Here is an 11,598-nt window from a genome sequence, read left to right on the forward strand (position 1 = left end):
CACACGGCCTCTCCCGGCCACTAGTGTGCTTCCTTAGAAATGTGGGGGTGTGCACATGCACGCACGCGCACGCACGCACACACTCACACATGCACGCACACACATGATCTCTCCCGGCCACCCGGGCCCAGGGCAGTCACCTGGAACACCTGCCCGTCCACCTCTGCGTAGGCCTTCACCGCGTGCTCAGGGAACATGAAGGAGACGAAGGCAAAGCCCTTGGGTTTCTTGGTCAGGCTGTCGATGGGGTAATGCAGCTCGGACAGGGGGCCTGCGGACAGGAGAGGGGTCAGTGTCTGGGGCCGGGATGGGCCTGCACGCTCGGCACTGAGCAGGTGATGGCCTTCACTGGCGAGAGCGTTGGGCTGCCGCTCTGGGTCAGCCCGTGGTTAGAGGCAGCAGTGAGACCACCTCAAAGGTCAAGGGTGTCCCTGACACAACCCTTTATGCGTCTCTCCTGACAGTACAGGTGCTGGGCGGGGTCCTGCCTCCACACCTATAGGTGTGGTCTTCAGGTGCCTCAGTCTTCTCACCTGTAAAGTGGCATCATCAGAGCACTGACTCACGAGTGCTGAGAGGGTTAAAAACATTGACACGTGAAGTGTCCTAACAGCGCCTGCTCAGTGCCTGGAAGTGCTTGCAGTCTACTGACTCCCTCTCGTGTGCAGCCGGCCCTGCTACCAACTAGGGTGCTGGCCTGGGGGAAGGATCCGTGCTCAGGACAGCAGGAACCGCAGGCTGGAAGGTTACACCAATGGCAGAGTCCTGCTCAGGGCCTCCCTGCCCCCACATCAGGCACTCAACCATGCCCCAACCCCCACCACCCAGAGACGGCCTCCGGATAAAAGTGGGAGGCCCTCCAGGGATCTCAGCGGCATCGAGACCTCACCGTCACTTTAAACCCTAACTTCCTTCCCTTCACAGCCGTGACCTTACAACCGAATACAGCCCAGGGTGACCCAGCTAAACTACGGGTCTTCAAGTTCATGTCCTGTGAAATAGCAACAATGACGACAGCAAAAACACCCTCACTGTCAAGCACAGCGTGTGTGAATTCTCACAGCAGCTCAGGGATCATCAGCCCATTTCATGGATGAGGAAACTGAGACGGGAGGGGACGTCATGAGCCCAAGGTCAGGAGCTGAGGGGCAGCCTGGGACTGGAAGCCAGGCCTGCCTGCCCTCAGCCGCCTGCTCCGGGGGAGCCGCGCCCACCGTATTTGGAGAAGATCTTCTCCAGGTCCTCCTCGGTGCTGGTGTAGGGCAGGTTGCGCACGAAGAGCCTCCCCGAGTCGGCCAGGTCCTCCTCCTCCTCGTCCTCCCCAAGCGTCCGGCCTTGCCAGGGTTTGCTGCTGCTCTTCGGGGGCCCCTTGGCCACGGGGACAGTCTTTTCCCTGAACACCTCGATGTAGCGGCCACCTGCACAAGGAGAGGAGTCAGGGCCTGGGGGGAGGCCTGGAACTTGCCAGTGACTCCCAACTGACGATTCCAAACTTGTCGTCACCTCCTTCCAGATGCCAAGGCCCAGGCTCAGGCTGCAGCTGGCCTGACCCGAGGGCCCTTTCCCCATGTCATCCTGCAAGTCAGTGTCAACCCGGGGGAGCCTGCCTGGGCCGCCTCCGTCCAAATCTGCACCCTGAGCTCAGGGCATGTGTCCTGGCACCGACGGCTACTCCGCCTCAGGACACAACACATGACGTGTGCACTAGTGAACTCTACATGCATCACCCGGGGCCTGATTAGACTGTGACCACCACTATCTCCACCACGTGCACACAGTAGGTGCTCAATAAACACCTACTGCCTGACTGGCTGACAAGACTGCTTGGTTTCTCTCCTTCCCCGACAGAACTTGCATCTTCACTAGGGGCCGGCGGCTGGATCTGGGTCACTCGTCCATGCCAGGGTCAGGTCAATGATCACGTCTTGCAGACCATCAGGCGACCTCCCAATTCAGGGACCTGCACCTGCTGCCTGACTGCTCCCTGCACTGGAACGCCTGCCCCCCCAAGCCAGGGCTTGTTCCCTCTGCTCCTCTGGGTTTCCTCACCTTCTCGGGGAGGCCCAAGGGGACACTCCTGTTCATAAACGTGCCTCCTCCAATCCTGCCTCTCCTGCTCTGCACTTCCCCACAGCACAGCCCATGGGATGCCTCCCCCTCCCCCCCTTATGTCCATTTACTCTACAGCAGCTGCTCAAGCTGTTCTGCTTGCCGCTGTCTCACCAGTGCCCAGAGCAGTGCCTGGCACAGAGCAGACCCTCACCAAACGTGGAGTAAAGGAATGAATAAAGGAATGAATGCACCCTGCCTCCACATGGAGCCGGGCCCGTCCCCGTGTCCTTACCCATGTATTCTCTGTTGCACTTCAAAGCTTTCTTCACTTCCTCTTCACTGCTGAAATCCACAAAGACGTACCCTGAGGAAGGACAATGACAAAGGTCAAGTCTGCAGACATCGCAGGAGTCCCCCACACTGTGCCAGGTGTTCAGGAGAAGCTGGGCAGAGAGGGGAAGAACTTCCAGTTTTGCCAGTTCTCCAAAATGCAAAGATTCCCTCCCACTGTGGCCCAATCTCCCTTCGCAGAATTTTAGGCCGGGGGGAGGGGAGGGGATGTCCAGTCCATGGGCCGTCCAAGGCCTGCGACATCATTTGGTCTGGCCCTGCCAAGGCATCAGGGGTGAGTTAATGAAATGTCTGACCACATACAGCAGGCTCATTTTTGTGTATGGCCCGCGAATGGTGTTATAAATACCCAAACGCCCTTGGCAGGAAAAAGGTTCCCCGCCCCTGGTTCAGACTCTGGGGCCTGGCTCTACACTGACGACACTGGGGTGACGATGCTGGGATGTCGGAGTCAGAAGACAGGAGGCCTCTGTCCCCTTCCAGCCCCCCCACCCTGTGACCCACCCTGAGGGGCCATCTCCACAGCCACTCTGCCGGAGCCTGAGGCCCGAGGTGTGCAGAGCCAGTGGGGTCTTTCCCATCCTCGGCCTGCACCCGGGGCTGCAGCCCAATTACTGAGCCCTCAGCACGGGGCCAGCCTGCCTCCTCGGCAGCTCCCACGGGGACATCCGATTACTTCCCTGAAGCGTCACGCTCCCAGGCCAGCTCTCTCCAGCTCCAAGGCCTCCAATACGGTTCCTCGTCCTGACACCTCAAGCGTGCCCCTCCCTGCCCCTCCCGCTGGTCTCTGAAGAGCCGTGCGAGCGGGGCACCGCCAGTCCTGACGTTGGCTCGCAGGGAGCCTGGATGGGCGCGCAGCACTGTTGTAAACGCTGTGTGTACTAAATCACCGAGTCCTCACAGCTAAACGAGACACGACCACCCCATTGCTCAGATGAGGAAACTGACTGCGTCCTGGTCCAGGGCCCCAGCGCTGGCAGGTGGCCGAGCTGGGATCTGAAGCTGGGCAGGCTCTCCCCTGCCCTGGATTGTACCCGAACAGGTGGGCAGGGAGAGAGGGACGCTGGCCACCGGGCCTGCCTGGAGAGCAGGGCTGTGTGCTCAGAGGGCCGGGGCGGGGACACAGAAACCTGAAGGCAACAAGACCACCCCGAAAGCAGGTGGCCTTTCCTCCCCGGACTCTGGCCCCAGCAGCTCCTGCTGCCCAGCCCGTGCCCACAGCTTCTTGCCAAGGGCAGCCTGCACACCCAGCGCTCCAGGCCTCGGCATGGTTCCTGGGAGCACAGCTCTGCTGCTGCGTGTCCTGCAGCCCCGGCCGGGGCAGTAAGGGGGTGCCCACCTCTCCAAGCTCAGACCCTTTATTTCAAGAATGTTTGCTGCCCAGAGTGGAAGCCTGGCAGAGGACAGTGAGGGGCAGCAACACACATTCTTAGCAGCTCAGAGTGCTGCCTGTCGGCACAGCAAACCCTAGACTGGGGAGGGACATCTGTTTAAAGCAACAGGCGAGCCCACTGGCAAGAGTGGAGACGAGAAACAGTGACAACCACGCACCAGGCTGCCAGGCAGGGACAAGAGGAGACCCTGGCCCAAGCAGTCTAGCCTAGTGGTCGGCAAACCGCGGCTTGCGAGCCACATATGGCTCTTTGGCCCCGCCACGGGTCTAGCCAATCCACGGAGCCAGGGATCACAAGCAGAAACAAGAACAGCCGCCCCTAAAGTGTCCCCCAACTTCACTGCCCTGACCTTCCACCTTCCCCAGCTGCCTCTGGACCCCGACACCCAAACCTCACCTGTCTTGTTCCCGTGAGCATTCCTCACGATCCGAATGGCCACCGGTTTCAGGGGCGCCAGGAACTCCGTAACGTTTTTCTAGAAGGAAAGGTTCCCCTGTATCAACTGGTAATAAAAGCGCAGCCCAAACGAAGAAACCTGGGCCGAAGTTCTGAACGTGGAAAGGTTACCAGTGTTTGTCCTTTCTCGTTTCTCGCTTTCCCTTAAATATCCACACCTTTTCTCCATCATTAAATGAAACTGGGAAAAAATCTGAAGAAAAGCTGGAGATGAAGGATGTAAATATAAAACAGCAATGCCACCATCGGCATTTTAAGGCACTGTGTCTGACATCCCTCCCCGCAAGTACCTTTTATATATTTGGGGTTAAGTCTGGCGTTTCCCGCTTCTCCTCAGCGCTGGCCTATCTGTCCCTGTGCCCTCATGGTGATGGCTTGCAGTCACTTACGGTGCTGCTGCAGGCCGTCCCCAGTACTCTCCAGTCTCTCTCTTCTGAACATGAGGGCGATTCAAACACATTTTTCTAAAATGCACTAACACAGAGTATGGATCCCAAAGCCTTAAATACTGATCAGCTGACCTTCTCCCTTCTCCAGCAGGAGACGCATGCGCAGCCCCAGCGTGCACCATGGGTGAGGGCAGCTGCTCCTCCTCGGCTGGTCAGCCACCGTCCCATGAAAGGCAAGGCCTGGGATCGCACTCAGTGGCCTCTTAGCCCCAGTTCTTCCCAGCTCCAGTCCTCCGCTGACCCTGAACCCCCTGCAGCAGGGGTTCCCAGCACCCCACCCTCAGCTCTGGCCCTTGTCCCAGTTAGCGGCACGCACCTCTGTGACGTTGAACGGGGCTCCCCGCAGCTTCACGGTGTGGGGGGTGCTGGGTTCCCACTGGACGGCTGGCTTCTCTTTCTGAGTGACGGCAGAGAACAGAGTGGGAGTGAGTCCCTGGCCCAGGGGCACTGAGTGTGCAGAGGCGGGCTGACGGCGAGCCGGGGATGCCGCGAGCATCTGAGGTCACGTGATGCTCACTGTCACTGACTCGGGGCTCACTCTGTGCCCACTGTGCAGAGCATCGGGCACTGCTGTCTGATTGGGTCAAAACAATCCCTCCCCTGGACTTCAGCGCCCTCCCCTGTGAAACCGGACAAGAAGAACGCCTGCCCCTCAAGACTGTCTTAAGAGTCAACGACAAAGGATACGGCAGGCACTGGACCCAGCACGTAGTAAGTGCTCACTTAATCATACGCATTGTTGTCGACTGTGGGCTGACATCTGCGTACACTGCCACTAAATACAAAGTATAACAGGCTGCATCCATCAGCAGCTCACTCTCCAGTGACAGGAAACAGATTCAGAAAGAAGCGCACGCACAGGTCACAGAGCAAGTGGCAGAGCTGAGATGTGTAGCCCGGTCTGGGGCCCGCAGGGTACGTGGGTGAGGACATGGTGAACCACCAACCGGCTCCCGGACCCCAGACCCACCCCGATCCACACACCTGGGCGCTGGCCTCCTGGGGTTTCTTGGTCCCAGACAGGGTGCCTTGCTCTGGGCCTGGCCCTGTCCTCTCTTGGCCCTGCCGGGCGGGGGCCGCGCAAGGATCCTCTTCCTCGGCCTCACTGCCTTCATCACAGTTCACGGCCTCATCTTCACTTTCCTCCTCCTCCTCCTCCTCCTCTTCTGAGGAAGACAGCGACTCGGCCCGCACCACCTTGGATTTCAGGTAATCCATGTCCGACAGCTCCTTCCGCACGGCTGCCTTCGGTTCGAGGCCGCCCTCCTCTGGAAAAACAGGGAGGCTGGGAGTCGGGGACAGTCCCTGGCACCGAGGGACTGTGTTTGTGCAGCCCGCAAGGGGCCTGGGACGGCTGGGGGCACGAGGTGCCAAGCCCACCATCACCAGGGGCCCTGTGCCGCGCAGCCCTGGTGAGTCCTCTGATAAACAGTCACATGGTGAGATGCTGCCGTGTTGAGGTGCCACGTGCCACACGTCGGGAGCTGCATGTTCCCCACAGCAGCCCTGCCCTCGTCATCCACTCTTTCAACTGCAACCTGGAGGACCTTTTGGCCACTCCTGGACTAAAGCCCCCCGTGACTACCAGGTGCTTGCAGGGAGAAACCCGAGCTCCTGCCCCTCGGATGGCCGACTGCCCTCCAGCTCCCACGGCTGCAGCCACCCTGAGCCACGCAGAATGCTGTTCCCTCCACCTGTACCCCCGCCTGTCCCCTCCATGACTGTGTCCCACCAACTCCCTGCGAGTCCTTTGGACCCCAGCTTTGCACGGAAACTTTACCATATGTAACATCCACATTGAACCCATTCCGTGCTTTAAGCCACAATGGATTCCCGACCCTCACCCGCCACGTGCCATCCTGGGCTGCAACTGCTCACACCCCCACCGTCCCCGCGCTACACCGTGGGCACCTTCTGAGGACGGGGCTGCCCTCACCTCCTTCCGACCTTTGTTCTCGGGACTCTCCTATCCCCCTCCCCGCTTTCTCTGTGTCTTCACGTAACACACTAACTAGTGAGTGATTTCTTTACGGTGTCTTTCTGCCCACCAGGGTGACAGCTCCATAGGGGCAGGATTCTTCGTCGTTCGCTCACTACTGTATCCCCAATGCCTAAAGCAGTGCCTGGCACATAGTAGGTACTCAATATTTGAGTGGCTGAATAAGTGACCAAGATCAGTCAAGGCCGACATACTTGCAGTTGGGATAGCCACCCCAGTAGAGGGCAGTGTCTGGCACCAAGGGAGCCACATTTGCACAAGCCCGTGAGAGCACAGGCCTCGGCGTGCGGGGACCCGAGCGGGCGTGTCCAAGCCTTACCTTCTGAGTCCTCCCCGGCTCCCTCCTCACTCTCCTGGCCCGAATCGGAGTCGAAGTTCAGGTAGTCACTGGCCTGCTTGCTCTTCCCTTGCGAGGGCTCCGTGTCCAGGGCATCGTTAGCCCAAGTGGCTGCCTGTGTCCGCCTCTGGTGAACCGACAGGAACTCCCGGAACTCGGTGTTTTCCTTCAGCTGGTGGCACCGCAGCGGGAAGAGGGAAACACAGGCCAGGACGACTCAGTCAGCTCAGCCCTCCCGACTCCCGGCGGGTCAGAGCACCCCCCAAGTTCATGTCCCCTGGGGCCAGCCGGGTCAGCCCTAGGAGGGCGGAGTGGACTCTTCATCCGACAAGAAGCCTAAGAAACCAGACTCGGCTCCAGCGCTCCCAGGACCCTCCCAGCGCCACCCTCCTGGGCACCAGGACTCACCTCCTCCAGCTCACTCGCTGCCTTTTTCTTCTTCTTGTCCTACAAACAGAGGGTGCAGATGGTGAGGACCATCTGGCCTGAGAAGTGGGGGGCTTGGGCGAGGGGAGACAAAACTAAATTGTCTTGGGAGGGCCCTCCTGCAGGAACCATCCGAGAGGGAGTCGCAAGTCACCCCTGCTCCCCTGCCCGAGCCCCCAGCGGTGGCCACCCTGCTGACCCCGGGTTCGAGGGCAGGAGTGACCGTGCACGCACTTTCTTAGTTTCTGGGGGCACCGAGTCCTTGTCTTTCGGAGGCTGCTTGGCCTGGCTTGGTTTCTGGGCATGCTTGCTCCAGGCCCGCGGCTTCGTCGGGTCCCCAAACGACCTGCAGAACTCCACCTGCACAGGCGAGGGAGGGTGGTCAGGGGGGACCTGCCCCAGCCCAGCCACACTCACACCCAGGAGCTTGGGCTTTTAAAAAGGCCGCTGCCACAGCCTAGCTGAGCTGGCTGAAGCAAATTCCGCATGCTCCCCTCGCCTGGCTTTGCTCTCTTCACCGCACTGCGGGCGTGAACATTACCAGGCAGTCTTGCTGTTTTGCAGGTAGAAATACACTGAGCCTCCCCCAGTGCGAGGAAGGAGCCATGGCTCCCCCACTCTCAGGCCAGGAGCCGAGGCACAGGGAAGTGAGTGCCTTGCCCCAGGTCCCCCAAGTCAGAGAGGGTCAGATGGTGACTGGAACTCAATGTCTTAACCAAGTCATTAAATGCACGTGAGTGACAGAGTAGGACCTCCTCCTCCAGGAAGCTTTCCTGACTCCCCATCCACCCCCAGCAAGGAAGGCACCTCCTTTGTTCCTCAGCACTGACCACAGTGACTGAAAGCGGCCCCCTGACTCCCGTGGGCTGCTGGCTCCATGAGGACGGGCCAGGGGGCCACATCCGCTCCAAATCCCCTGCATCACGTAAGCGCTCGAGTGCTGGCTGAACAGTTTGTGAATGGATGACGCAGACCAGCGGTTCTCACGTGGGGACCGCAGCATCACATCACCTGAGAGCTTGTTAGACGTGCACATTCCTGGGCCCCTCCCCCACACTCAATGAGAAACTCCGTGAACGGGCCCAGGAAACCAGTTTAACAAACTCTCCGGGGATCTCTAGGCAGGAAAGACTGAGAAGCAGTGAGACGCGGAGGACATCACAGCCTGAAAGGGGACGGGGTAGGAGGAAAAGAGCATTTTCCACAGGCAGGCAGTGGCGAGATTCTTCCCGACTCACCGTGATCCGGGACGTGTCGACAAAGCTCTTGTGGAAATGGTTCAGCGCCCTTTGGGCCTCTTCCTCGGACTTGAAGCCGATGAAGCCGAACTTGCGGAACTTGCCATCCTTGGTGAACTTGAGGCTGCAGTCCGTCAGCGTGCCAAAGGCGGCGAACAGCTGGCGGAACCGCTCCTCCTTCATCTAGGACAGAGGGGCAGCGTGAGGGAGAGCGGGGGGGTCAGAGCCCAGGGACAGATGGAAGCTGGGAGGGGAAGGGGAGCCACCCTCATCCATCACAGTGAGGCATCAAGAGACACCGCCTAGCCCTGGCCAGGCGGCTCAGCTGGTTGGAGCGTCGTCCCACACACCAAAGGTTTTGGGTTCGCTTCCCAGTCAGGACGTACAGGAGGCCCCCAAATGATTGATGTTTCCCTCTCAGACCAATGTTTCTTTCTCTCTCTAAATCAATACAAATATATCCTTGAGAATTAAAAAAAAAGGCACTGCCTAAAGCTGATGGATATGATGGATAAATCAATAATAGGTATTTTAAAAGTATACCATTTACGGTAAATGATGGATGGATTAAAAACAACAAATAACACCCCCGGCCAGTGTGGCTCAGTGCTGAGCATCGGCCTATGAACCAGGAGAGGAGGTCAGGCTCAGTTCCCGGTCAGGGCACACGCCTCAGTTTCAGGCTCCATCCCCAGCGTGGGGCGTGCAGGCGGCAGCTGACCGGTGATTCTCTCTCATCAGTGATGTTGCCATCTCTCTCTCCCTTCCTCTCTCTGACATCAATAAAAACACTTTTTAAAATAAAAAATAACCGATGAGGAATAGATGATCTAGGTTCCTCATCTTTCATAGTGGGGGTCAGCAGATAGTCATCGGGTAAACAGGCCAAGAAATGGGGGCACATATTTGGGCAGAGAAAGAAACCTATGGGGAGTCCTAAAATAAGCCAGAGAAGATGGTTACTCCTGGAGAAAGACGGAGGGAGGGGAAGAGGGAACAAACCCTGCTTCTCAGCTTATACACTACTGCACTGTTCAAATTTTTAAAATTGTGTCATAGCTGCCCTAGCCGGTTCAGCTCAGTGGATAGTCATCCACAGGGTCCTGGGCACATGCTAGGATTTTGATTCGGTCAAGGGCACATGCCCAGGTTGCAGGCTGGGTCCCCAGCAGGGGGTGTGCAGGAGGCAGCCAATCAGTGAGTCTCCCTCATCATTGATGTTTCTATCTCTCTCCCCCTCTCCCTTCCTCTCTGAAATCAATAAAAACATATTTTTAAAAAGTAAAATTGTGTCATAGCCCCCAGAGACCAATCTGTGGTGGGAAGGGGCAAGGGCGAGATAAGGTTAAAAAAAACCCCACAGCAATAAAACAGCAGTGGCTTCGGGTCCTTCCTCTTCCTAAGGGGAGAGAGTCCGTCCCAAGGGGTAGTAGAGTCAAGAGCACATAAGACCTCGGACCAAGATGGCACATTCTGGGTGTGGGGGATGAGCTGACCACCGCACCAGCGTGTGCAGTTTCCCACGCAGAAAGGTGACAGGAAGGGAGGCGAGGATGGCCCAGAGCCCCAGCCCTCTGGCCCCACATCCGTCTGTTTCTTCGCTCACTCACTGGGCATGTGCTAGCTGAGTGCCCACCGCAGGTTCTGCGCGGGACTCCAGGGAAACAGAGTCCACGTACTGGATAAAGAGTTCAGAGCCCCTTACCGGTTCTGAATCGAACCCGCCTGCCCCGATGACGGCATCGGGAACTGGAACGCGGGCCCTAAGCCCATTACTCCCCACGTGCCGCCCATCAGCCCCCCGAGTGGAAAGGGCTGCCGGTACCGGGTGTGACCCAGCCTCGAGTCAACAACAACGAAATGTGGGGGCCGGGGAGCGGGGCGGTGCCTCCCTGGGAGAGGGTCGGACTGCGCGTCAGGGACCCACCGGCGGCTGTGAAGCCGTGAGCAGTTACAATCCCTCCTTCCCACTGTCAAAGCGGGGAAAGCCGCGGGTCCTGCCCCGGATGGAAACCCCTCAATTCCCCGCAGTCGCCTTCCTACCGACCCTTGGCCCCCGACCGGCCCTCATTTCAGACCCCCGGGCCCAGGCCCCTGCCACTCACCCCATTCGGGAGGTTCTTCACGATCAGCCGCGACATGGCGCCCGGCCCCGCGGCTCTGACCCCAGCACGGCGCACTGAGTCTCCCACTGACACTTTCACGCCGCAGCCCTGGGCGCCGCCATCTTTCCCGAGCCGGATCCCAGTCACGTGCTCCCGGCCTGGGCCAGCCCCTTCCGGAAATGGGCGTGGCCAGACCGACCGCCCCGAGGAAGTCACACCCACAAGGGGCGGGCCTGAGCGCTTGCCTTCTGCGCAGGCGCAGGCTGTCGGGCGGCGCCAGAAGAGACCAATGCTCAGCCGGCAGGGGGCGGTGGTGCTCCCTTGGCCGGGGATGGGATTGCGGTGGCCCCTTAGCGTATGGGCTCAGGGCTCACTGTTCCAGCCTCCTTTCCTACTGCACTTTCCTATCGAGTTCTAAGCCTGAGGATGGGGTCGGCCGGGGAAGGGATTGAGGTGGCTCCTTAGCGCCTGGGCGCAGGGCTCACTGTTCCAGCCTCCTTTCCTATCGAGTTCTAAGCCTGAGGATGGGGACAGGGTTAGGGGTTCTTGTTATTTACTTATTTATTAATTTTTTTATTGATTTTATATAGAGAGGAAGGGAGAGGAATAGAGAGTTAGAAACATCGAGGAGAGAAACATCGATCAGCTGCCTCCTGCACACTCCCTACTGGGGATGTGCCGGCAACCCAGGTACATGCCCTTGACCGGAATCGAACCTGGGACCCTTCAGTCCGCAGGCCGACACTCTATCCACTGAGCCAAACCGGTTTCGGCGGTAACCCAAATTTTAG

The 11,598-nt window shown here is 58.9% G+C and overlaps 1 protein-coding gene across 2 annotated transcripts in view; it reads right to left on the bottom strand.

Moving 5' to 3' along the window:
- RBM19 (RNA binding motif protein 19) overlaps positions 1-10,948 on the bottom strand; it is a 91,807-nt gene extending 80,859 nt beyond the window's left edge. For both annotated transcript variants that reach the window (XM_015567371.1, XM_015567372.1), the window contains exons 1-11: positions 10,808-10,948; positions 8,703-8,885; positions 7,699-7,824; positions 7,447-7,485; positions 7,021-7,210; positions 5,687-5,970; positions 5,019-5,099; positions 4,194-4,272; positions 2,345-2,416; positions 1,215-1,418; positions 141-271 (exon numbers count right to left, since the gene is read on the bottom strand). In XM_015567371.1, coding sequence (XP_015422857.1) covers positions 141-271; positions 1,215-1,418; positions 2,345-2,416; positions 4,194-4,272; positions 5,019-5,099; positions 5,687-5,970; positions 7,021-7,210; positions 7,447-7,485; positions 7,699-7,824; positions 8,703-8,885; positions 10,808-10,843 — 1,425 coding nt within the window. In that variant the 5' untranslated portion in view covers positions 10,844-10,948. The remainder of the gene's footprint in view (positions 1-140; positions 272-1,214; positions 1,419-2,344; positions 2,417-4,193; positions 4,273-5,018; positions 5,100-5,686; positions 5,971-7,020; positions 7,211-7,446; positions 7,486-7,698; positions 7,825-8,702; positions 8,886-10,807) is intronic.
- Positions 10,949-11,598: the final 650 nt, after the last annotated feature.

Source organism: Myotis davidii, unplaced genomic scaffold (assembly GCF_000327345.1).
Source record: "Myotis davidii unplaced genomic scaffold, ASM32734v1 scaffold223, whole genome shotgun sequence".
Taxonomy (NCBI): Eukaryota; Metazoa; Chordata; class Mammalia; order Chiroptera; family Vespertilionidae; genus Myotis; species Myotis davidii.